At 39.1% G+C, this 22,768-nt stretch overlaps 1 protein-coding gene across 10 annotated transcripts in view; it reads left to right on the forward strand.

The window, feature by feature from the left end:
* PTPRT (protein tyrosine phosphatase receptor type T) overlaps positions 1-22,768 on the forward strand; it is a 452,370-nt gene that overhangs the window by 159,291 nt on the left and 270,311 nt on the right. For all 10 annotated transcript variants that reach the window (XM_054081441.1, XM_054081448.1, XM_054081450.1 and 7 more), the window contains exons 3-5: positions 11,223-11,494; positions 17,514-17,595; positions 20,718-20,833. In XM_054081441.1, the coding sequence (XP_053937416.1) occupies positions 11,223-11,494; positions 17,514-17,595; positions 20,718-20,833 (470 nt within the window). The remainder of the gene's footprint in view (positions 1-11,222; positions 11,495-17,513; positions 17,596-20,717; positions 20,834-22,768) is intronic.

Here is a 22,768-nt window from a genome sequence, read left to right on the forward strand (position 1 = left end):
TTATTTACTTGTTTGTAATCATCCACCTAAAACGTGCTTTCCTTGGATCTGTATCTACCTGGTGGAGAGATTTTTCTTTTTAACCATTGAGTTCTAATAAGATACAGAATTTCAGTTTTTAAAATAAGTGCCACATTTGAAAGCAGGGCAGAGTAAGAAGCGATTACTTTTTGAGAGAAGTCCTTACTGACCGCTACCCCTAAAGTCCTTTATTGTTGTAGTTGCATCTTAAGAGTTCTTTAGCATGCAGTTATAAATTCTGCTCATTACACAAGTAGTTGTATATCTTTAACTTAAAAATTTCCTGAAGGGGATCTGCTGAGCCTGCTTTCTGAAATACTATCGTTTCCGTAGAGGAGAGGGAGGCATTTGGCAGTGGTTAAATCAGGTGAGGAAGATATTTGGTGTTCTGCTGAATCCTCAGCCTTCTTGGATGGTGTTTGTGAGAGGCTTTCAATAGAGGCTTACTAATGTCCCTACAACTCATTTCTGTGGGCCGTCTGTTCCAAGGCTCAGCTGTAATAAAGCTCTTGGGTGCTAAGAATAAGATTTGCAATGTCTTTAAATGAAGTTATTAAGTTGAATTATGGCCCTTCCTCCTATTTTGTTTATTTGCCCATTTAATAACCTAAACTTTATTAAGTGTTTAAATCAAATGCCTGCATTTTACTAAAGTGTTAAGAGAGTGATTGATAGGATAAATAGTTGTCAGGCTGCTGGAAATAAAAAGCAACAAAACCTGTTCAGTTTTCAGGGTTTAGTGCACATTTTCATCAGTTTTAAAAGATGACAATGTGATGAAGAAGGTACAATTAAAGTTAGAGTGAATTCTCATCTATTGTTTATAGAGAATTATATGTTAATTATTGCAAGATTCCTTTACTGGATAGACTGGAATAGCTCCATTGTGAAGGGATGCATTCTTTGTAGAGCACTGCCAAACAATATATACCATATTTCTAAGTAATGGAATAAGGACACTTTCAAAGTATGCTACAGCAGTGACCTTAGCAACATTGAATGCCAACAACAAATCTATTAAGAAGTTTCTCACTGTTGAGATTTATACAACTGTTCCTACAGCGCACACACCGTTTCTTGTTTCTCAGTGAACCTAAGCTTATAACCATGGCAGGTGGGCCATTAAAGAAATATTTATGAAATATGAGAAGAAAATGCTAGAAATAACTGTGGGGCCTAGAGGTAAGAATGAGATATGGAACAGCTGCCAGATGTCTGCGCCTTCAGAGCAAGGACTCTCTTCTGAGATTTGGCAAACAATAATTTCTGCTTTGTCAATCAAAATTTGAGTTTGGTGATGAGATAAAGGTGATTTGATTTGACCACTGATGCTATTCCATTAAACGTCATTTGCAGATGATCTGCTGATTTATAAGGAGGGAAGGACTGTGCTCTAGAGATGTGGGTTGAAAGCAACATTGGACATGATCTTGTACCACTGAAGCTGGAAATTTGTCATGAATCTCTGTGATAAACTGTGCAGTCCCTATTATAGATTAGAGCTGTTAGATGTCAGTACTTTCAGGAACTGTCTAATCCAATGTTTAGAACAAACTTTTTGAGGTATTTTGAAGCAAGGTCAAGTATCACTATTGTGCTTGTGTCTGCACAGTCATGAATTGAGCTTTGTGAGCCGATTTTCCACGTTGAATCTAGTAGATTCCCATATTGAGTACATATTCAGAGACCATGCTGGCCTGCACCTGAAGCCAGAAACCAGTAATAAAGACTTTTCTTACCTTTTCTTACCTTTTCTTTTTTATTCTGCCTTGCCATTTCTGTAGTGCTACAATCAGTTGTCTTGCAGTGCCAGGAATTCTAGCTCTGTGATCATACCTATGTGAGAAATTGAGACAACAAGAAGTTCCTGCCGTACTTAAATATTTCCCATTGCCCCTTCTATATTGAGCACTATTGCTCTCTAAAGTGTTTCTTCCCATTGCCGTTTTTATAAGAGTTCTGCATCTACGTTTCAGTTTAATTTTCTATGGGCCAATGAAATAAATTCCCATTTGTAACTGAGGAAATTACAAAGTTAGAATCTGAAGACTGCACGTTGGCTTTATAATGCCAATATTTCAGACTCTATCATTGATTGTCCTTGGTAACTGCCACAGAATTATGTGACCAAGACCTATGTGTATGTTAGATTATAGGAAGGTGGCTTTCAGCAGTAGAACATGGAAGAAGGTTTTTGCTTCTTGATGACTTTAAGTAGTCTTGGAAGGTTTAAAAGAGCATCCCATTAACCAATAGGGTTCTTCCTATGTGTGAAGTGAATAAAGCAGCAGATAGAAGTAATGAAAATGGACGAGCAAATTTTGGGAGGACTGCAGTGTATGTTGGGAGGACAGCTGTAACCAACAAGAGTGAACCACAAAGCTTCTGAGCTCTCAATGTCAGCTCTTAATGAGACTCTCTCTGTTGTTAAGAGAACTGGGGTTCTGAAACTTTTGACAAAACATTTAATCCCCAAGTCGCTGCTTCACAGCCTGTTGCAGAAATCTCATTATCTGCCTTAAAGTCCTCTGCTTATTAGGCCTTTGTGGGCTGCATCAATCATTTGATCTCTTCCAATCTGGATTTAGGAGTTGAAGAGGATCTGCTGACTCCGATCTACCTGCATGTACAGAGAAAACACATTAACATGTGATATATATTTTTTTCTTTGTAATCCATGATATATTTTTGTCTTGTTTCTTCTGTCAGAGGTAGTTTAGTGTTTCCCATTTTGGATGGTAAAGTCCCTGCAGTAGATGTCACTTACTTCAGCGTTTGCTTCGGGAAGTGAGTAGAGGAAAGCTGTCATTTGGCTGGAGGCCATTCCTGGGTTGTTAGCATATTTCAATGTCTGTGGGTCACTGTTATTCAGACCCTGGAAAGAAGCATGGTTTGATAACACCTGTGTCTGGATGCCACTGAAAATGCCAGCAGTCATTTATGACCCCGTCAGTGGAATCAATGAAAAAGTCTGCAGTTTGCAGTTATGAAACTGGGAAACGTCATTTCCCTAATTCTAACCATTGTCCTATCACTATTTACTTTTACGTAAAGCAGAAGGATTGCAACTTCTGCCCTCTCAAGGACATTTGAAAATGTGCAAACCAAACCAGCTTTGCCTTTGTTACGTACCTAAGTCTTTCAATGAAGACTGTTAAAGTGTTTATTCCTCAATCTTCACTCTCTTTGATTAATTACAGCAAATATTAGCTCTCACTGAAGTAATATAGGATTGTGTTTGTTCCCAGAAGGGATTTTTCTTATTAAAAACCCCAACAACATGATTCTTTTCATGACATTAATTTCTAGAACAAAACCTCTTTACAAATACTAGGCTGTCTTTTTAAAAAAATACTTTCCTCTTCTCCAACAATTTCCCAAGTGATTGAATTGCCCTCGTGAATTATACTGAACTGAACTTGCAGTTTATATTCATATTTATCTGCGAAACAAGCGCCGTTTATTTCACTAGTAGATTAATTCAGTATGATCCACATTTGAGAAATAAAACCCATATGTCTGATTTTGTCCTAAAACTTGAAAAAAGGGATAGCAGCTATGAGATACACCTTGTTTAATTTTGGGTTTGCACAAATGCCACTGTCTGTAGTGCATTAGTCAGAGGGAAGAGATTTTTGAACACAAGTGTGGAGAATAGGGATGTAAAAATGTGGGAAGTGGAAAGAGAGGGTAGGTAATCAGAACTTATCTTGAAATAAGAACTACTAATGAAGTGGCAGTAGCGTAAAGCAAGTGCATGGAAATGCTTCTTTTCCCCAGCACAATGTATAATTGAGCTATAGAGCTTGTGGACAGAGTCTTATTCCTGACTGACAGAACCAAAATCTTGGGAGGAAGGTCAGTCTGTGGCTAATCAATGAAAGGAGCAGATGCAGTTTTTGAGTTTAAAAGTCTTGATGTAGCTGTCAGAAGCTTGAAATGGTAAATTCTACTTCACAGTACCCTGATTCTTACATTCTGCTTAAAGTAGCCACTTTGTCACTGCTAGAAACCGATGTTGAGGTTGATAGACTTTTTTAAATTTATTTTGTCCTTAAACATGTTTTTTCCTACTTTGTGTAGATGCTTCTCAACATCTGTCTGTGGCAGTTGTACTTGACAGTTTATAATACTATGTGCTTTATCAAAACATATGCAAGATAGCTTTTGGAACTAGATGATCTCTAAGGTTCCTTCCCACCCAAACTGTTATGATTCTTTTCTATGGTAGCTCCTGTTTGCAGATGGCCTCAAACTGGAGAGAACAGTTGGTACCACTGGAGGTATGGCCACCGTTTGGAGGGATGAACGTAGGTTGTACGAATGGGCTGACAAGAACATGAAATTTGGTATGGACCAATACCACAAAACCTGAAAGGCAGCTTGAGGATGAACTTGTTGGGGAACAGCCCTGCTGAATAGGACCTGAGGATCTTGGCAGATGACAAGCTGAACATGAGCCACTGGTGTGCTGGGAAGCAAAGTACGCTAATGGCATCCTGGCTTGTTTAGACAGGGTCATAACCAGTAGACAAATGGAAGAGGTCCCATTTTCATTGCCGCTCGTTGGATTGTTTTGAGCATACTGTGTTAAATTTGGGGCGTCACAGTATCAGATAGTGATCCACCAGGGCAAGCTCAACAAAAGCCCACCGAGTCTATGGGGCTGGAGCCCTTGCCCTGTAAGAAGAGGCTGAGGAGTTATCAGGGATTGTTCAGCTTGGAGCAGGGAAGGCTTTGGGGGGAACTAGCAGTGGACCCCAAGTACCTACAAGTAGTTTATCAGGGATACCAAACTAGGATCTTTACTGCAGTGAGTGTCTGGAGGATGAGAGACAAGGTAAAAGCTGAAATGAGGTTTTGAACTGAATATAAGGAATAACTGTGAGGGCAGTCAAGCAACAGTGCAAGTTGCCCGGAGAGGATAAGCAGCCTCCTGGGAGTTTTATAAGACTCAGGGGGTAAAAGCTCTGAGAAACTTGATCTGGCCTCTTAGCTGACCCTACTTCAAGTAGAGGGTTGACCTGAGGCCCCTTCCAGCCTCGATTATTCCATGTTGCTTTGTTCTATCCTAACAAGGTCAGATGTCAGGCTCTTGGAGACAAAGTAGTCTTTTGAAATAAGAAAACTGTGTATCTGAAACATGCTTGTGCACCTGATGGAACTGCCAGAAAACCCGTTCCTTCCTTTTGGGAAGAAGTTTGCTTTCTAAAAGAACATTCTGTACCTGATTCTGATTTTCAAGGTTTTAGAAATCTTTTTGCAGTTGAGCTTTTTGACAGCTTTCGTTTTCAAGTTTGCGTTCCGTCTTTAATGGTTGCTGTAATTTCACTTTTAAACAGCACGGTTCGTCAAAGCCAACAGTGAAACAGCATCAACTGAGGTCTGTCTGGTGATCACGAGGGGTTCTCAGTGGCTCATTTCTTCAGCTGTCATTTGTCAGAACACACTCATGTAATCTTAATGAACAATGTGCAAAGCCATTAAAAACTCAATTACGGCTTTCTTTTTTACTGCAGACGTGAGAAAATGCAATCATAAAGTGCTGATGTGTAAACACAATAGCCACCATCTGCTACGGAGTAGCATTTCAGCTCCAAAAAGAGGATATATGTTGCAGATGCATCAATAATAGGACGCTTATCAAGGCATCATTATGCACCAAGCAGGGGAAAAATTGAAATTTATGGCCAGCTAGAGAGCACTTCATGGTTTAATTCCCCAATTTTCAGTGGTATGTTTAATAACTATGAGAGAGTGCCGTTTTATGTTCCTGCCGTTTGAAAGGATTTTTAAAAATGAATTTATTTACTGTCTTCCATCCTCCTTGCTTCCGACTGTTCTGAACGTAACATGCTAATTTTTCATTATTCAGGGAAAAACCAGCAAGATATTAAGTAATCTAACCTGTTGATCCAAGAACACTAAATTAAATTGACTTGATAATCAATCTACTTTAATGAGCATATACTTCTGTGTCCAATAAATATTAAAAAATAAATTTTACACAGCATAGGTAATTTACCCCCCAGTTTTTTCAGTTCAGTGTTTATGGCATTTGAACTTGCTGGATGGAGGTAAACAAAACAATGAGGCTAAATAATTATTTTTCTACTATTTTTCAGAATTCGATATGCAATGGTCTAAATAAGAGTTTCTCCAGGATACCTTTTTTTTTCCTTGCCTGGAGACATTTAAGTGGCTTTCAGTCATCCAGTGATCAATAATTTCCATTTGTGACATGTTAATTCGTCCTTCATATGGGTAGAAAATGTGACAAGTGGTTTGTTGGTGTCAGACCAGATTGTACCTCTCTTTTTTGTACATATAAGCCTAGAAATTGAGAATATCTCCCATCAGCTTCAATTCCAAGTTCAGACTAAAGAAGGCAGTCAGACTCTGAATCACAATATGTCATTTTTTTATTAAGATAATAAGGAAAACCACACTTGTCCTTAAGATACTATTTTGAATTATTTTTTTTTCTCGTGGGAGCAATTCCTATGATCTTACCTCTAAGTGATATATTTTACCCAGACAAGCTTCACTGGGCATGGACATTTATAACAGGGCAGTGGATCTCAGCTGGTGATCTTGGAGAGTGCAGAGCAATCTTTTGAAGGTTCAAGAAGACAGGAGACAGATCTGGTTGAAGGTCACACTGCAGAAACTAAAATGAAAATGTATACAGATGGGTGTGTTTGGACACTGGTTTATAGAACACAGGGTATAACTTCTTCACAGCTGAATTCTGTAGATTGACTTATTCTTGTATGCAATGTATATTATCGTCTTGGTGAAACTCTAAGCAGGCTACAGGTGTTGTACACTATGCCTTCAGTAGCCAGGGGAAGGATTTGGTGTGGAGGATGGTACAGTAAGTGTCTGTAAAAATAAGGAGTGCGGTACAGTTAGTAGATGACAAACTGATTTAAATAGGGTGTGAGCACTTTTCTTTGACAGACATGACACTATAAGTGGATTTTTTTCATCTTTCCCACTGTCATGTAAAATAATAACTTATTGGGACTGTACTGGAGACAGTCGCATTTTTATAGTGTATTCTCCTCTATATTTCATAGAATCATAGAATAGTTTGGGTTGGAAGGGGCCTTAAAGATCATCTACTTCCAACCCCCCTGCCATGGGCAGGGACATCCCACTGGCTCAGGCTGCCCAAGGCCCATCCAACCTGGCCTGAGACACCTCCAGGGATGGGGCAGCCACAGCTTCCCTGGGCAACCTGGGCCAGTGTCTCACCACTCTCATGGTGAAGAAATTCTTCCTAATGCCTAGTCTAAATCTGCCCCTCTCCAGTTTATACCCATTCCCCCTGGTCCTATCACCACAATCTGTTATGAACAGCCCCTCTCCAGCTTTCCTGTAGCCCCTTCAGGTACTGGAAGGTCGCTATAAGATCTCCTCATAGCCTTCACTTCTCCAGGCTGAACAACCCCAACTCTCAGTCTGTCCTCATGCGGGAGGTGCTCCAGCCCTCCGATCATCTTTGTAGCCTCCTCTGGACCCGTTCCAACAGCTCCATATCCTTCTTATGTTGAGGATTCCAGAACTAGACACAGATATCCAGATATGAGGTCTTACAACAGATGACCAGAGGGGCAGAATCTCCTCCTTCGCCCTGCTGGCCACGCTTCTTTTGATGCAGCCCAGGACACAGTTGGCCTTCTGGGATGCGAGTGCACATTGCCGGCTCATGTCGAGCTTCTCATCAACCAGCACCCCCAAGTCCTTCTCTGCAGGGCTGCTCGCAATCACATCATCTGCCATTGTGTACTGGAAATGGGGATTGCCCCGACCCAGGTGCAGGACCTTACACTTGGCCTTGTTGTACTTCATGAGGTTCTCACAGTTTCACTTCTTCAGTCTGTCCAGGTCTGTCTGGATGACATCTCATCCTTCTGGTGTGGCAACTACACTACTCAGCTTGGTGTCATCTGCAAACTTGCTGAGGGTGCACTCAATCTCGCTGTCAATATCATTGATAAAGATACGATAGAGATATTGAACAGCACCGGTCCCAGTACGGACCCCTGAGGGACACCACTTGTCACGGATCTCTGCCTAGACTTTCAGCCATTGACCGCTAATCTCTGAATACGACCATCCAACCAGTTTCTTATCCACTTTACCGTCCAATTTGGAGAGAAAGATGTTGTGAGGGACTGTGTAAAAGGCTTTACAGAAGTCTAGATAGATCCCATCTGTTTACCCGTGTCCACTGCTGTGGTTACCCCATCATAGAAAGCCACTAAGTTGGTCAGACAGGATTTGCCCCAGTGAAGCCGTGGTGGCTGCTATTAATCACCTCTCTGCCCTCCATGTGCTTTAGCAGAGCTTCTAGGAGGTTCTGCTCCATGATCTTCCCGGGCACAGATGTGAGGCTGACAGGTCAGAAAATTTTTGGGCATGTTGTATTAAAAAAAAATCCTAAGCTATAAATAAGAAGCTATGAATAATTAGCATATGACAACTGTTTGTAAGCCTATCCTTTTTGGTAACTAAGACTAATTATTTCAAGTGCTTTTTGGTGAAAAGGTATTTTACTTGCTTGTTTTGTCAGTCGCTAGATTCAGGCTCCATATTCTAGAATTGTCAGCAATTGCACAAAAGGCCATTGTCATCCCATGAATAGCTTGTGATTCATTTTTTGTGGGTGGCAAAAATAAAAAATAAAATTACAATTATTGCTTTGAACCTTTTCTAAAAGCTGATGTTTTTACTCCAAGAGGAAAGCTCGTTATTTCATACGTGAGTCTGTGAAAGTTAAAAACTCCCTAAATTTCTCTAATATTGAAACGCTTGTAATGTGGAAACACTTCAAGATGCATTGTGTTAGTACGGCTTCAGAGTAGTTCCTTAAGGTAGGAATCCATGTTTTACCCAAACACAAAGGAAAGGTGAAAGCTGAGAAAGATGCTCAGAAGTGAAACGATGTACCTTATGATCCCATCAATGATGGAGTAAAAATCAGATTTCCCAGTCTTGCAGGCACTTGGTTGAAGATCTTGTGGATGCAGAAGAGCTCTTCTTTCCATCTCTGAGCGTTTTAAATGACTATAAGATCATCCTCAAGTATAAGACCTAACAAAGGTAGAACTTGTCTTCATTGTATCTTGTACTTCCTCCCACTGGCACTGCGCTGCCGCAAGCGCTGCGTTTCCTAGCGGCTGCTCTGCTCCTCTCTACTGCAGGACTGTTACTCGCAGTTTTACAGTGGCTTTCCTCCCAGGTTCTCACAAGGATGGTCTTATGAGTATTCTAACTTTATTTGTAAAGGGTGATAAGGCAGACTGCGTGTACTGACAGAGAATTTGGAAGTCGGTCTCATAATTAGTTTTCGAAACCAGGCGGTCAGATTTCCATCGTGCTGCTTTAACTCTCAGGCGTTGCTGCCTCTCCGAGCCTGTTGGCAGAGGTGCTTTCTCATACTAAATCATCTTAGGTTGTAGAAACAGAATCCAGATCTTAGTTTCTTAAAACTGTAGCTTATTTTAGTGGATTTTTAAGAATAGTATGTATACCATTTACTCTCTGAACAAGGGAATTTTGTGGTTGACTGGGAGCAGAATTAGATTAACAGTGAATATTTGTCAGGATCCCATTGTAGGTACTTTGATTATTAGAGAGAAATTGAAAAGTTCGGATTTAACTGAAGTTAAAGTTAAGTTTAAAGTTCTCAAAGTCCTTGACATGAATCTGGAATTTCTTGATTTGGGGCCATTTTGATTTTCAGCATATTAAAATGAAAGATAGGATTACCAAGAAACATTTTAACTATCAATTTTTGTGTTTCTTAGTACAGCATCTTCCCCAGCTGTGCTTGTATTGTGCTTGAATTTTCCAAGGTCGCTATAATCCATGATTTTTTTTTTTTTTTTAAAGATTGACTTCTTTCTGCATCCGTGCTTCTCAATCCTTTAAGAAATGTATATATTTATCATATAAACACTTGAGGGGAGGGAATTTTTGTGGGAAGAAGTTACAGATATTGATATAAATTTAGGCTATATGGCTGTTCACTGCACAGAATTGATCAAAATGTTTATCTAGCTCATCCGAGTGCCACACTGCTACGGCATGGAATAGGGAAAGTCAATAGGTTAGAAGTGAGGCAAGGCTTTTCAAACTCAATCTTCTGTGAACTGCAAGAAGCCAGCAGAAGAATATGTTTGTGTCGTGCTTTGGCAGCAGCAGCAAAACTGAGAATGTCAAGAGGGCTGCATTTGATTAAAAATTATCATGCCTTGCTGCTGACACACAGATTGTCTTCCCCTTCCCCCCAAACTTGGTATTTCTTCATTTTTTTCTGAGCGTCAGTGTCTGTACACACATAAAAGAGATCCTTTAAACAGAACTGAATCAAATAACTCTCATAGTATTTTCCCCTATTGCTAACATTTGTCACCTTGATGCATCTGTGAAGAGATGAGTTGAGACACAATGTACTGTAAAATAACTGCTTGATGAATCAAAATGAGAGTTCAACTTCAAGTGCCGTGGGTAATGTGATGTAAGCTTGCAGGTTAATAAATTCATAAATTGTCTTAGTATATATTTCCCTCCCTAAATTCAGCCTGTCCTTCCCTCCTAGAGCAGCAGTTGTCCATGTTGCATTATTTCTAGTGGAGATGTTGTTATGCTAACAAGCCTAATTCATTTGAGCTCTGGAAGTTGGGTTTTTCTTAACACATTTCAGCCTTCAAAAGTTTATAGTGCCAAGATGCAGTGTTTACAAGAATAGATTGGCAAGAAGTGGGTAGTGGCCATGTAGGTAAACATTAGCTGAGTAGCTGGTAGTTTTTATATTGAACATGGCTTTAGGGGGGACTGGGTGTGTTTGGAGAGCCTTGTTGATGCTCAGACTGTGTATTGTTTAGAGTTGACTGGTTTTATCACAAGGTTATAAACTAATAAAATCAACATAGTGGTTTTATTTTGATTTTTTTAAGTTATCTAACATGCTTCTACTTGGCCCTGAATCTGTTTGTATATACGCTACCGTTTTAATATCCTTTCTTTCTGTTACCTAACAATTAGCGTAAAATAGCTAATTTGGATTCTTCAGATGAATGTTTTGTTTTCTGGCTTCTAAGAGGATCCCTGACTTCTCTAATGGAAGCGTTTTTACTGAAAAAGTCAAGCAAACCCACTCTCTTTACTCTTTTTGCTTTCTTCTCTAGGGTCCTTCATGATGGTGAACAGCTCTGGGCGGGCGTCTGGGCAGAAAGCTCATTTGCTATTGCCTACGTTGAAGGAAAATGACACACACTGCATCGACTTCCACTATTACTTATCCAGCAGAGACCGTTCAAGTCCTGGCTCTCTGAATGTCTACGTGAAGGTGAATGGAGGACCACAGGGCAATCCTATATGGAATGTCTCAGGGGTTGTTACAGAAGGATGGGTGAAAGCAGAACTGGCCATCAGTACATTCTGGCCACATTTTTATCAGGTATGAGTTTGTACTATTTTTCTCTCCCTTCCCTTTGAGCATTTGTATAGGTATGAGCTAAGCTATTGATATTCTGAAACCCAAATCATACACGCTCACCCCAACGTTTTCCTATCAGAGGGACTTTATAGTTAGCAGGTTTATAGCAAGAGGGTTATGTGAGCGTCTTGACATATTTCTTCCTGCTTCACCCGTTTTCTTCAGTTGTTCTCAAGTCACAGAGTGGATAGACTGCTTAATTGGCGACTTGAGACCCCTTTGTTTATCATGAAATTGGCACATAAACAGACTTATATAATTTTTTTTCCGTGGTACCGTGTAAATATAAATTCAACTGGGTGTCTAGATACATAGCTGTGTCTCTGCATAAATTTGCCTGAAATGTTTTTGGCCCTTGGTTGGTTCCATAAGAAGGAACATTTGTTCACTCAGCTTTGCCTCTTGTCTTTTCCTGTGCCTATATGAGGGTGTAAGTACGTAAACTACTAATAAAGCCTTATACCACATTGTCAATATGTGTATACTTTGCAGCAGATCCTCCGTCCCTCTTCTTTATAGCACTACTTGTAACGTAGTTTTATTGTTCTGTTAGGTGAATTATTTATTTTTTAACTGGCACAAAGTTGAGGAAAGTGGTGGGTAAGTTGTTTTTTGGTTACATTAATTTTACAGCTACTTGTTAGTTGTCCACTTCAAACATCGTGTGGTAACTTCGCAGACGTTATTTTGGTTTTATTAGATAAGATTGCACACAGTGGACTCACATACTTCTTGTTAGGTGTTGAAAGCATGTTTGTGTCTTGTTTTGTATTCAAGACAAAAAAAAAATGCCTCGGAGGTAATTGAGCCCTAAACTTTGCAGGCAGAGCTGATGTACCTTCGATACTAATAAAAGACATGAGTGAGATAGAATAAAAACTATTGTAATTCCTATGAAAAGGCAGCAAATAGTCTGTGGGTTGAAAACAGCAGGTAGAAAAGCCTGCTTTTTTTTCTTTAATAACTGAATAGGAGGTCTGTAAAATCTGAGCTGAAATAGAATGCTTTAATGTGCTGCCTCTGAAAGAGAGTTGGGGATATCAGCAGAATACGTAGAGCTTGCTATGCAGGGTGAGGGAAAGGAATAAAGAGATGCAAATGCATGGAAAGTGGTGTTTTAAGGGCTGTGTGCAACTTATCACTTATTCTGAAGTCATATTACTCCATTCATAGCAACGTGAACCTGGTCATGACCAGAATTTTCTTCGTAGTAGGTGCTCCACTGAGATGACAGAAATGATCTTTCACCTAGGTAATCAGTGCTTGAAAAACCTGGGAAAGATGCTCTGATCTCTCACTGTGAGATCCTGCTCTTAGATATACCAATAGTAGACTTTCTGAGCCTTCCTTACTTCTTTTGCAAGTTCTTTGGCAGGTCAAGTTTGCTTTACCTGAGCAAGAAAAAATTCTTTAAATCAAACAATAATTTTTCTCTGCAGCACAGAAATGAAGAAACTGGAAGTGAGCAGTAACTGCCTAGGAGTAGTTCTTTCCTAGAAAAAACAAGAGTTTTCTTTTTTCACTCTTTGGCCCTATGCAAGAGGGGAATTGGACTCAATGATCCTTGTTGGGTCCCTTCCAACTGGGGACGCTTTTGGTGAACAGGAGTGATGTTTCCTTCTGCTTACATTTGTATTCTTATTCTTTAAGTGTGGCTTTTAAGGTTTGAGAACTGTGCCTCTATTACGAGGGATCTAATAGAATGATCTGTTATCAGTTGGTGACTTTATAAACCATCCTCTACCTTTAATCAAGTTTTCTTTTTTAAAAGAAAAAGAAAGAAAAAGGACAACTTGAAGCTTATAGAAGTGAAGAGGAAAACGCAGTGAAGGACATAGACAAAATTATTGTTATTTGGCAGCCTAAAGTAACAATTCTGGCTAAAGGAGTCCAGAGGTGGCAGGATGACAAGAGCTTGGGTGTACGGTTGCCTAGGGAGGGTCTCATTTCACCCTCACAATCTAAGATGTGCCACTGGAGTGTTATTTGTCAGCCTTAAATCAAAATTGCCTGCCTAGAGAACTCTTTGTACACAAGAATCTTGAAAATAGTGTTTTGTATTTCAAAAGCACGAGGTAACACAGGAAAAAAGAATATTTTTTTCCTACACAAACGAAATCTGCATCAGGCAAACTGTAGGTTATTCTCTTAATACACAGAAACCACCCCATCCTGAACTGCAACGTGCATCGGCAATTCAGTCAGGCAGCAGATCTGGAACTATCTGCCCTAGGTTTGAGGCTTTGACAGGTACTTTGAGCTTTGGAGGGCCAACTAGCAGAAAACTGGTAACCAAGCCTGTTGCCAGAGGTCATGTTTTAAGTCTGGCAGTTCAGTGGAAGGGTTATACGAGTTGTCTGGATTCAAAAGCACTCAGCTGTGATATAAATGTGGGGCTGGTGGAGATTTATAATGTCTACCCTAGAGTTACTCGTACTTGGATTCTCAGCCTGAAAATGTATAGCGAGAAAAAGCTGTAATAGCGCTTGGCGAAAGGTAGTACATGTAATCTTGAATTACTGCTTGCCATAAGGATGAACTTAGTCCCAGAATGCACCAAAGGCAGCACTAGAGTCTGCCAGGAAGAGTGTTTTTGATGTATAGCAAGGAACGTTATTGATCCCTGCCTGAAGAAAACTGTTGTACCACAACAGATGAGCCAGGCTATGTTGCTAACACAGACATTGTGGGTATATAGCAGCAGCGAAATGTAGGATTGTTTATTGTTAAGGAAACATGAAATGACTTGGTATTTGCAGTTCTCGGGAGCATTTAAGAATCTTTTTCAAGTGTAAAGCTTTGCATTTTGTCGGCTTTATTATTTTCTGAGAAGTTCCTTAAATGTAAAGCATTGATAAATGCCTATATCTCAATCGTTATACTACATTTCTAACTGAAGTTAAAAGGTCATGAGAGATATTTAGTGTGAAATTTGCAGAACTAGCCCAATCAGTATGGATTCCTGCCTTTTCCTTGTGGTGGGGAAAACCTGGGTTCTTTTGTACTTCTCACTTTGATACAGCTGATGTGCTGCAAAACCAATAGAAAAGACTGCAATGTGGAAGTTTGAACTGGGAAATAACAAAAATATCTGAGTGTAAAACATAACAGATCATGAAATGGGTTGTCTAAACAATATTATGTGAATTGTGGGCAATCATAGAATGTTTTGGGTTGGAAGGGACTTTAAAAGCTTCCACTGGATCTTTTCACTGGATTCTGGAGCAGTGCGTGTGATTTTTGAGGAGCTGACTCGGTTGTTCCAGGCTTAAGTTATATTTTGCTGTACTAAGTAGTCTGTATTTGTCTGCAGTTAACAGAAGACTATTCTCTGTGTGTTGGTGCTTACTTTTGCCATGCAGTAATAGCTAATACCAATGCCTTGGAGAACTTTCCGAGTTCTTGACTTGTAGGAGATTTATGAATTAGTTCGTTGTGGTTTATAGCTTCCCACAAATGCAAAACTAATATAGGATTTTATAGCTGTAATGTTGCACTTTAATTCAAATCTGAAGGGAGTCGCAGTAGTTGCTTACATGACCTTCCCAGTAAGTGTACTTTTTATCATGAATGACATTTCATTTCTAAAATAAATTATAACTTCCATACTAAGGACTTGCATTATACTCTTATTTTATACAGTCCCTAAAAAGCCTGTCAAGAACGTTGATAACACAAAACACTTGTTGATGTTTTTAGATCATTTTACGTTCCAGAGACTTGCTTCCTTGGACAGCTTATATGTTTTGGTCCACCCTCCTCTAGAGTAGAACTTTGTTTCTGTATATGTTTAGCACTTGAACTCTTCTTAGTTTATATTTTCACCTGTTAATTTTTGCTTTCAAAGTCTTTTTATCATATCTTTTTTTCTAATGGATGTATTTTGGAAGATGTCACATCTGGATGTGTTTTGGGTTGGGGAAGCAGATCCTTAGGAAGTCATAGAACTATGAGCAAGAACTGCGTTCTGGAAGCCCAAATGCAAAGCAAAAATGATTAACAGCAATTCTCTACTTGTGAACAAGATACTCGTTTGCTCTCATAGCCAGGGCGTGCAGTGATTAGAGTTTGAACCGTTGAATCTTGTACTGTATTAAGCCTTCTGAGGAAGGCGATGAAGAAGCTACACAGTGACAGACTGAGAATACCGAATGTCAAAAACTGGCTTTAATTAGTTAACTTTGTGTTTTAGTAATGAAATTTAGATATTACAAATGACTGAAATGCTTTCCCTCACAAAACGAGTAGCCGCACTAGACTCAAATACTACTCTAATCTTAATAACTATGCCAGCTGAACATGTTAATTAACTCTGTCCTTGAAAACATTATTGTGTACTCATGCAAAAATGAGCAATTTAGTACAATGTGAATATTAGTTAGAGGGAATGAAACTGGGGATGTCCAATTCAAATGCAGAGGATAGTACCCATTACATTTCCACCTAATTCTTTCTTTTTTTCTTTTAAATAGCAAAGTATAGCACTTTGTTCTTTTGGGAAGAGATTGCGAACTTGAGAGATAGCATTACTGAGATGTTAAATAATCAGTCTGCATTTTCTGATTTTCTGTTGCAGTTGAACATTTCTGTCACTTACTGTTCTTTATAGAATCATAGAGTATCTCAAGTGGGATGGGACCCATAAAGGACCATTGAGTCCAACTCACTGCTCCTCACAGGACTACCAGAAACTAAACTTTATGACTAAGAGCATCATCCAGATGCTCTGTGAACTCTGACAGGCTCGGTACCATGACTAATTCCCTTGGGAGCCTGTTCCAAGGAACGAGCACCCTCTCCATGAAGAAGCTTTTCTTAATGCCGTACCTGAACTTGCCCTGACGCAGCTCTGTTCCATTCCCTCATGTCCTATCACTGGGCACAAGGGAGAAGAGATTGGGACCTTGGTATCTGTTTCTTCCCTGCCTCCTCCCTGCCCCGGCTGCCTCCCTTGAGAAAGATAGAGACTGCATTGAGGGCATAGTCAGCAACTCATGCCCTACTGTCCTTTAATTGATAGGCAAATTGTACTATGTTTAATACTATTATCTCCTGGTTATTTTGTTAGCTTATTTGGCAGTAGTTAACTCTATTTTTAATCATGCCTCTATCAGTTTTCTTTAATGTACTTTTTTGGGTTTTTTTGTTTGCACTGCTGGTTTTCAGATAACCTGTATATTTTTTGTAGCGGGATACGTCAAATTAGGACAGTTTTCAAGGTAAAATCACAAAGCCATAGCAAAGAAAGAGGGGTTTATTCATCCAGAATTGAATATCTATTCAGATCTAAATTAGTGCAACACTTTCATTATTCAGATACATAAATAAAATAAGAAGTTCTAGGTAACGTGCCTGTAATGTAGAGAAATACTACGTGTGGTTTTTAAGAATGTTCATTCTCAGACTGTGTTAATTCAGTCCAGGCAAAGATAGAAACAACTTTATTATATCTGGGAGAATCTTATCACAGTCCAGTAACTAGAATCCAGGGTCACCTGTTGCTTGCAATTTGCTTTCTAATACCACAATGATGTGCCTGCCAAATCAAGGTTTTCTCCAGAATAATCCATGCAGGGTTATTGATTCAGTAAGAGTATTTTATCTCATGTACAGCATTCTCCAACTTTCTGAAGCATAATAACAAGATGTCAAATGATTATCCACTTAATGTTCTTGGACTGGTGCTTAAATTGAATATAGTTGTGTACATACACAGAATATTCTGTGCTCTTCCAAATGAAAGAATGGCATAGTTGTCTGGAATTCTAATGAATGTTGAGCTAACTTTTTGTTTCCAATATCAAACTGATTTTCACTCTCTAGTATGCATGTACATACTGAATTGCCTTGTTATCCCTCCATTATAAATGATGGAATGCTTTGAATGACTCAGACATTGGAATAAGAAAAGAATGTGGTGACTGGTCAAGTTACGAGTGTAGCTATTCTTTTTAAGAAAACCTCTTATTTTGTATTTCAGGTGATATTTGAATCTGTCTCTTTGAAAGGACATCCAGGGTACATAGCTGTGGATGAAGTCAGAGTTCTCGCCCATCCATGCAGTGAGCGCTCTTTGTTTTTCTAACTGTATCAATGTGTTGCTTACCCAGCTTTGAAGTCTAAAGGAGTGATTTACCCATTTTGGTCAGCACTAAAATGTCTTCTTGTATCCCTCTGAGACACCTAAAACCAATCAGCCTTGCATAATTACATAGCTCTGCAAGTTGTGCGAAAGGCAAAACTGCTCTCCGTCTGTAGCTAGCGCCAGGACATCTGTGGAAGTTTCTCTTCCTCTCATTGTGAGAACATAAAACTGATTGTTTTGTTATTTCTGAATCACATTGCTGTAGAAAACAGTCTGGAATTCTTCTGATAATATCCCATATGATTAACTTAAGGAAAAAAAAAAAGAAACAAACAATATTTTCAGTATTTCCTTGGTAAAGGACATATCCCAAAGGTGTTTCTCAACGAATGATAACCCACTGTAATGACATTAAAAATAAATCCCATTCCACTTGCAGAAGAGTAGAAACCAACGCAAGTTCATCACACTGTTCAAAAATATTAGTGCCACATTTCCTCTATCACAGCCATCATAATAAGCTTCAATTTGTTTTCTATTTAAAGATACCTTGAGCCTCAGTCTTTGAGTCTGACCTGTTTTAGTTTCTCTGTGCATCCTCAGAGTGGCTTGAGGACCAGGCGTGTCTATATTTTGTGTACGTAGCATAGAGCTTCTTCTCTAGGTTTATTTTACAGCCCCTCTCACCAGTTAATACTTTCAGTAGGTCAGTGGCAGCTGCTCACAAACCAATCATGGATCATATCAATGGAGTGGAAACAACTGGTTTTCTTGCAATACAGTATTTTGAAGAATAACTGCTGTTCAATGAGACAGACATGGTTTCGTTCAAGTTTTATCAGGACATTTCCGATAATTGCAGTATGGTTAATTGCTGTTTAACTAAATTATATTTGTATTTACCATGTGCTCATTGCTCAGGCCTTTGGGTGCATTTACTTCATTAAGGAATACTTAGAATCTGTATTAAGCAGATGTTGCTGATAACTGGCAGCATCCAAACCAATCCCCCAAATGGTCTGTGTGTTCCACGGCACGTTGGGCGATGACTGATCCCTTTACTGGCAGTGAGGCCACTGAACAAACTACAGGGCAAAGCCTAGGCAAGAAAGTTATGGGATTTAAAAACAAGAGACAGGATGCTGTGTTACACCCCTACTCAAAGATTTAAAGTGATTTTAAATCTGTTTCTCCAAGTGTATGCAGATCCCTCTTCGTATTTAAAATTAAAAATTAAAATTAACTGCTTTTTTTGCTGACTCAAAACCTAAATGATTCAGAGCTATCTACTCCACTTTGAATCAGTTTGCAACCTGCAGTGTACAGAACTCGTTGCAAGCTGCAGCTTCTCGGCCATCGGTGTAAATGCTCCTCCTGTCTGATTCCCGGTGGTGGTGTTTTGTTGTTCAGTGATGACAGCCAGCAAGGTAAATGTCACCAGAGTGTGTTCCACTGACTTATACAGGCTTTACCCCTTGTATACAATTATTATAACTCCAAACACCGGGACTGTGAAGCTCCTGATGACCCTGCAGGTTACTGAAATTATTAGTGTTATGTCTTCATTTCTGCTTTACCTTCAAAAATGACAGTACAGCAGAAAAACCTAAGTATCAGCAAAAATGCAGAGAAAAATATGTATGTTGATAATGTTGCCTGGTTTTTTTTGGTCCTGTGAAGGAATACAGTGGAGAATAATTTTTCATTAAGTTCAAAGCTCATTGACTATGTGTGCATGAGCGCTTGCAATAATAGGTCAACCCTGTGCTCTGGAAGCTGGGCAGAACTGAGGACTAGGAGTTTGGGGTTGATGTGGCTTTACCCACCCAGGCTACGTAGCTTTGGAGATGGTTTATATCTGCCCAGCCTAGACTGCAGGCAGAAATCACTGATATTAGCCTCCAAATCTCATGTAGTGCCTTCTGACTGTCACTCAGATGTAGTTTTCCTGTAAACTTTGACACAAATTATGGATTCACCAGAAAGTATGATGATATGGAATCACTATATTTCAGGAGTTGTCAGCAAAGTGAACACATAGTGAATGGGATAGAGAAACTAAATAGGCACGTGTTCTCTGTTCCTGTGTCTATAGTAGACAAAATGCCTGTATGTCAAGCTTCGTACACACAGAGGCACAGATGTCCGCATCCTTTTACAGATCTTTAATTCCAATTGAAAGTTTGGGTTGGTTTACCCTCTAAAATGATATGTTTCATTAGTACCTAATAATACTAGGAAATGTAAATATGAAGTTGAAAAAGTCTGACCTTTAGAGGCTCATGAGGCTGTTCAGTGTGTTCTAGTAAACTTTTAAAATGGTGTACAAACTTTCTCTGAAGCCCAGCAAGAACTAGGTTCGTTTGAAAGTGTCAGATTTTCACCACTGGAATCTTTTTTTTTTCTTGTAAGTTAACTTATGGAAGTAAAATGGTATTTAGTCAAAAACGTAATCCTCTGATCTACTCCCTTTGTGAAGATGTGCAAACCTGCATTTCAACATCAGTGGTTTAAAATTGAATTAATACTGGATTTAGTATCAGGAAAACACTAGTATCTGTGATCTTATAAACAACAATACAATCCTGTCAGTTATACAAATTTTTCATTTAATATTAGATTTGACATTAATGACACATTAATATTCTAAAAGTCTAGGACGTATGGAATAGTCAATAAAACAAAAAGGAAAAGAGACCTATGTGAAAGTTTGGTTTGGGTCAGACATGCTTGACAAGCTCAGAAGCATTTGATTTTCTTTGACCTTTAGAAACACAGTTTTCTGAAGAGAAGAAATCACTCTTTGTAGCAAGCAGTAAGAAATTCTGCTGATGTTCGTGAATTTGTGTTGTGGTTTGATCCAAGTCTGTATTTTCAGATGTGCCAGAGTTCTGCATGATTCCTTAGGCCATCGTCTGTCAGATCCATCACCCACCTTACTCGGCAATGAATGGTCAAATACTGAAGGATAGTTTTATTTTCCCGAATCACTTTCTCAAGGACAGGCCCTAATACTGTTCTGAGTGTTTGTCTGTGTTGGTGTAACGCAATCAGTCACTGCCTTGCTCTACCCTTCCAATACTTTGCATCTTTTGTTAGGAAAAGCACCTCATTTCCTACGACTTCAGAATGTGGAGGTTAATGTGGGACAGAACGCGACATTCCAGTGCATTGCTGGGGGAAAGTGGTCACAGCATGACAAACTCTGGCTCCAGGTAAAATAATGCACTCTTCTTTTTTGTGGTGCTTTTGTTGGTTTGGTTTTGGTTTGTTTTTCAAATAAAATAAGTCGATGGAGAAAGACTGGGTGGTGGCGCAGAATCATTTTATCAAGATCCTTTGATGCCTTAAATTATTTCTAGGTGAGAGTTTAAAGTGGCAAAGTAATGTATCATGATACAGAAGGTGGAAAAGATGGCAAGTGATGGTAAAATTTTGGCTTCAAACAAATGCCCACACACCCCTAAGCACTCAGCCATAAAGCGGAAGAGACAGAACAAGTGGAATATTTCTTCACTTCTGCTTTATTTATGCAGTCTTCTTTACTTTCATCCTCCAAAGATGTTCTCAGCCCACAATGTTAAGAAGGAAGCTTACACTAAATCTGACTTTACTACCTGCATAGTGAAAATGGGCAAAATCAGTTTGTGCCCATTGTTTTTTCTTCCTACTGTTTTTCCTTCCTACTGTTTTTCCTTGGCTGCAATGGGTATATTTTCACCGTAATAGTTGTTCTTGAAAGACTGGGTTGTGCTATTCAAGTTGTTCTAGTAACAACCTTAGGAACTCATTTTCAGTTCTAGAGTTAGAAATGGAACGTATATCAAATTTAATATATGGAATGTATGTTTCCCAGTGAAGGACAAATTATTTCTTCTGCCTTTTGAGGTGCTCAGATATGTGGAGTCACGCCTTTACCATGCGCTACACATAGAGCTCTCCCAGAAGCTTTGAAAATAGTTGAGCTCTTCTCTTATTCTAAACTTCTAAACGCTAACATCCCAAGCAAGTCAAGAAGATTCTCTTCCTATGTGTACTGTGCGTATGTAGGGCCAACATAAACTTCCAGAATGCTTAAGCCTGTCGAGAGTTTTTATTCTTGGTTTGGACTGATGTGACTGAGGGCCTGACTGCCCCGTGTTTGTAACATCCGGGGCGGGCAAGAAAGATGTTTGTTGTGGTTAATTTGGCATCTTGTAGGCAAACAAATAAAGGATTTTCTCAAACTTTGTTACTGACTTGAGACATTTTAATGAACTGTAAAAATATCAATTACTGTAAAAAAAAAATTAGGCAAGGAGTCAGTTTACCTAATCATAAAAATTAAGATTAGTACTAGGAAAAAGGCTTGAGCTAGTGAGAAATGTAGTCAGCGTCATGTAAAAATGACTTGATTATTTTAGTTGTACTCACATCACAGCTGTTCTCCTAAAAATTGCATTTGTATCTAAAATTTATTAAACTCTACTGTATTTTTATCATCCACAGAGATATATTTTTTGGCTTGTTCTTTATCATTTTTGAGTTTTTTCCACAGTGTTGACTGGATGTATGTAAAAAACACTTCTGACCTGAAGCAGTATGAACTTTATGCTGTGAGAAGCAGGGCTTTGAGAGGAAATCATTATTGTTGCCGGTGGAAAACTGTTTTCTGTTCTCCAAAATTGAAACATTTAATGAAAATAGCCTTGGAAGCATCCCTCAAAACTGATTACTGGAAATTGGCAAAACAGCAGTGTGTTTTCCTTCAAAACTCCTAATAAACTAGACCGGCTAAGCAAGTTCAGGTGTTTATACTGTGGAGGACTTCTGTTTCTAGCTAAATCTTCATCTGTCCCTTTTCCAGTTGGAAAAATGTAATCTGGCATTGGTAGAGAGTTTTGAGGACTGTTGGGCATCTAAGGATGACTACTCATCCAAGCAGTTTACTTATATTGGTCTTTTATATCTGAAAATGCCAAGTTTATAAAATCTGTTAATTTGTCGCATTTCCCAGGTGTACAAAATCCATTTTTGTAGTATTTTCATATCCTAGCCAGGCCTCTAAATCCACTGTGTACAATGGCGTGGTCTGAACCGTCACTCCCCAGCATTTTCAATACATAGAACCATCAAATGCTCAACTATGTTCCAAAAGAATGAATATATAA

This window comes from Cuculus canorus, chromosome 16 (assembly GCF_017976375.1).
Source record: "Cuculus canorus isolate bCucCan1 chromosome 16, bCucCan1.pri, whole genome shotgun sequence".
NCBI classification, from domain to species: Eukaryota; Metazoa; Chordata; class Aves; order Cuculiformes; family Cuculidae; genus Cuculus; species Cuculus canorus.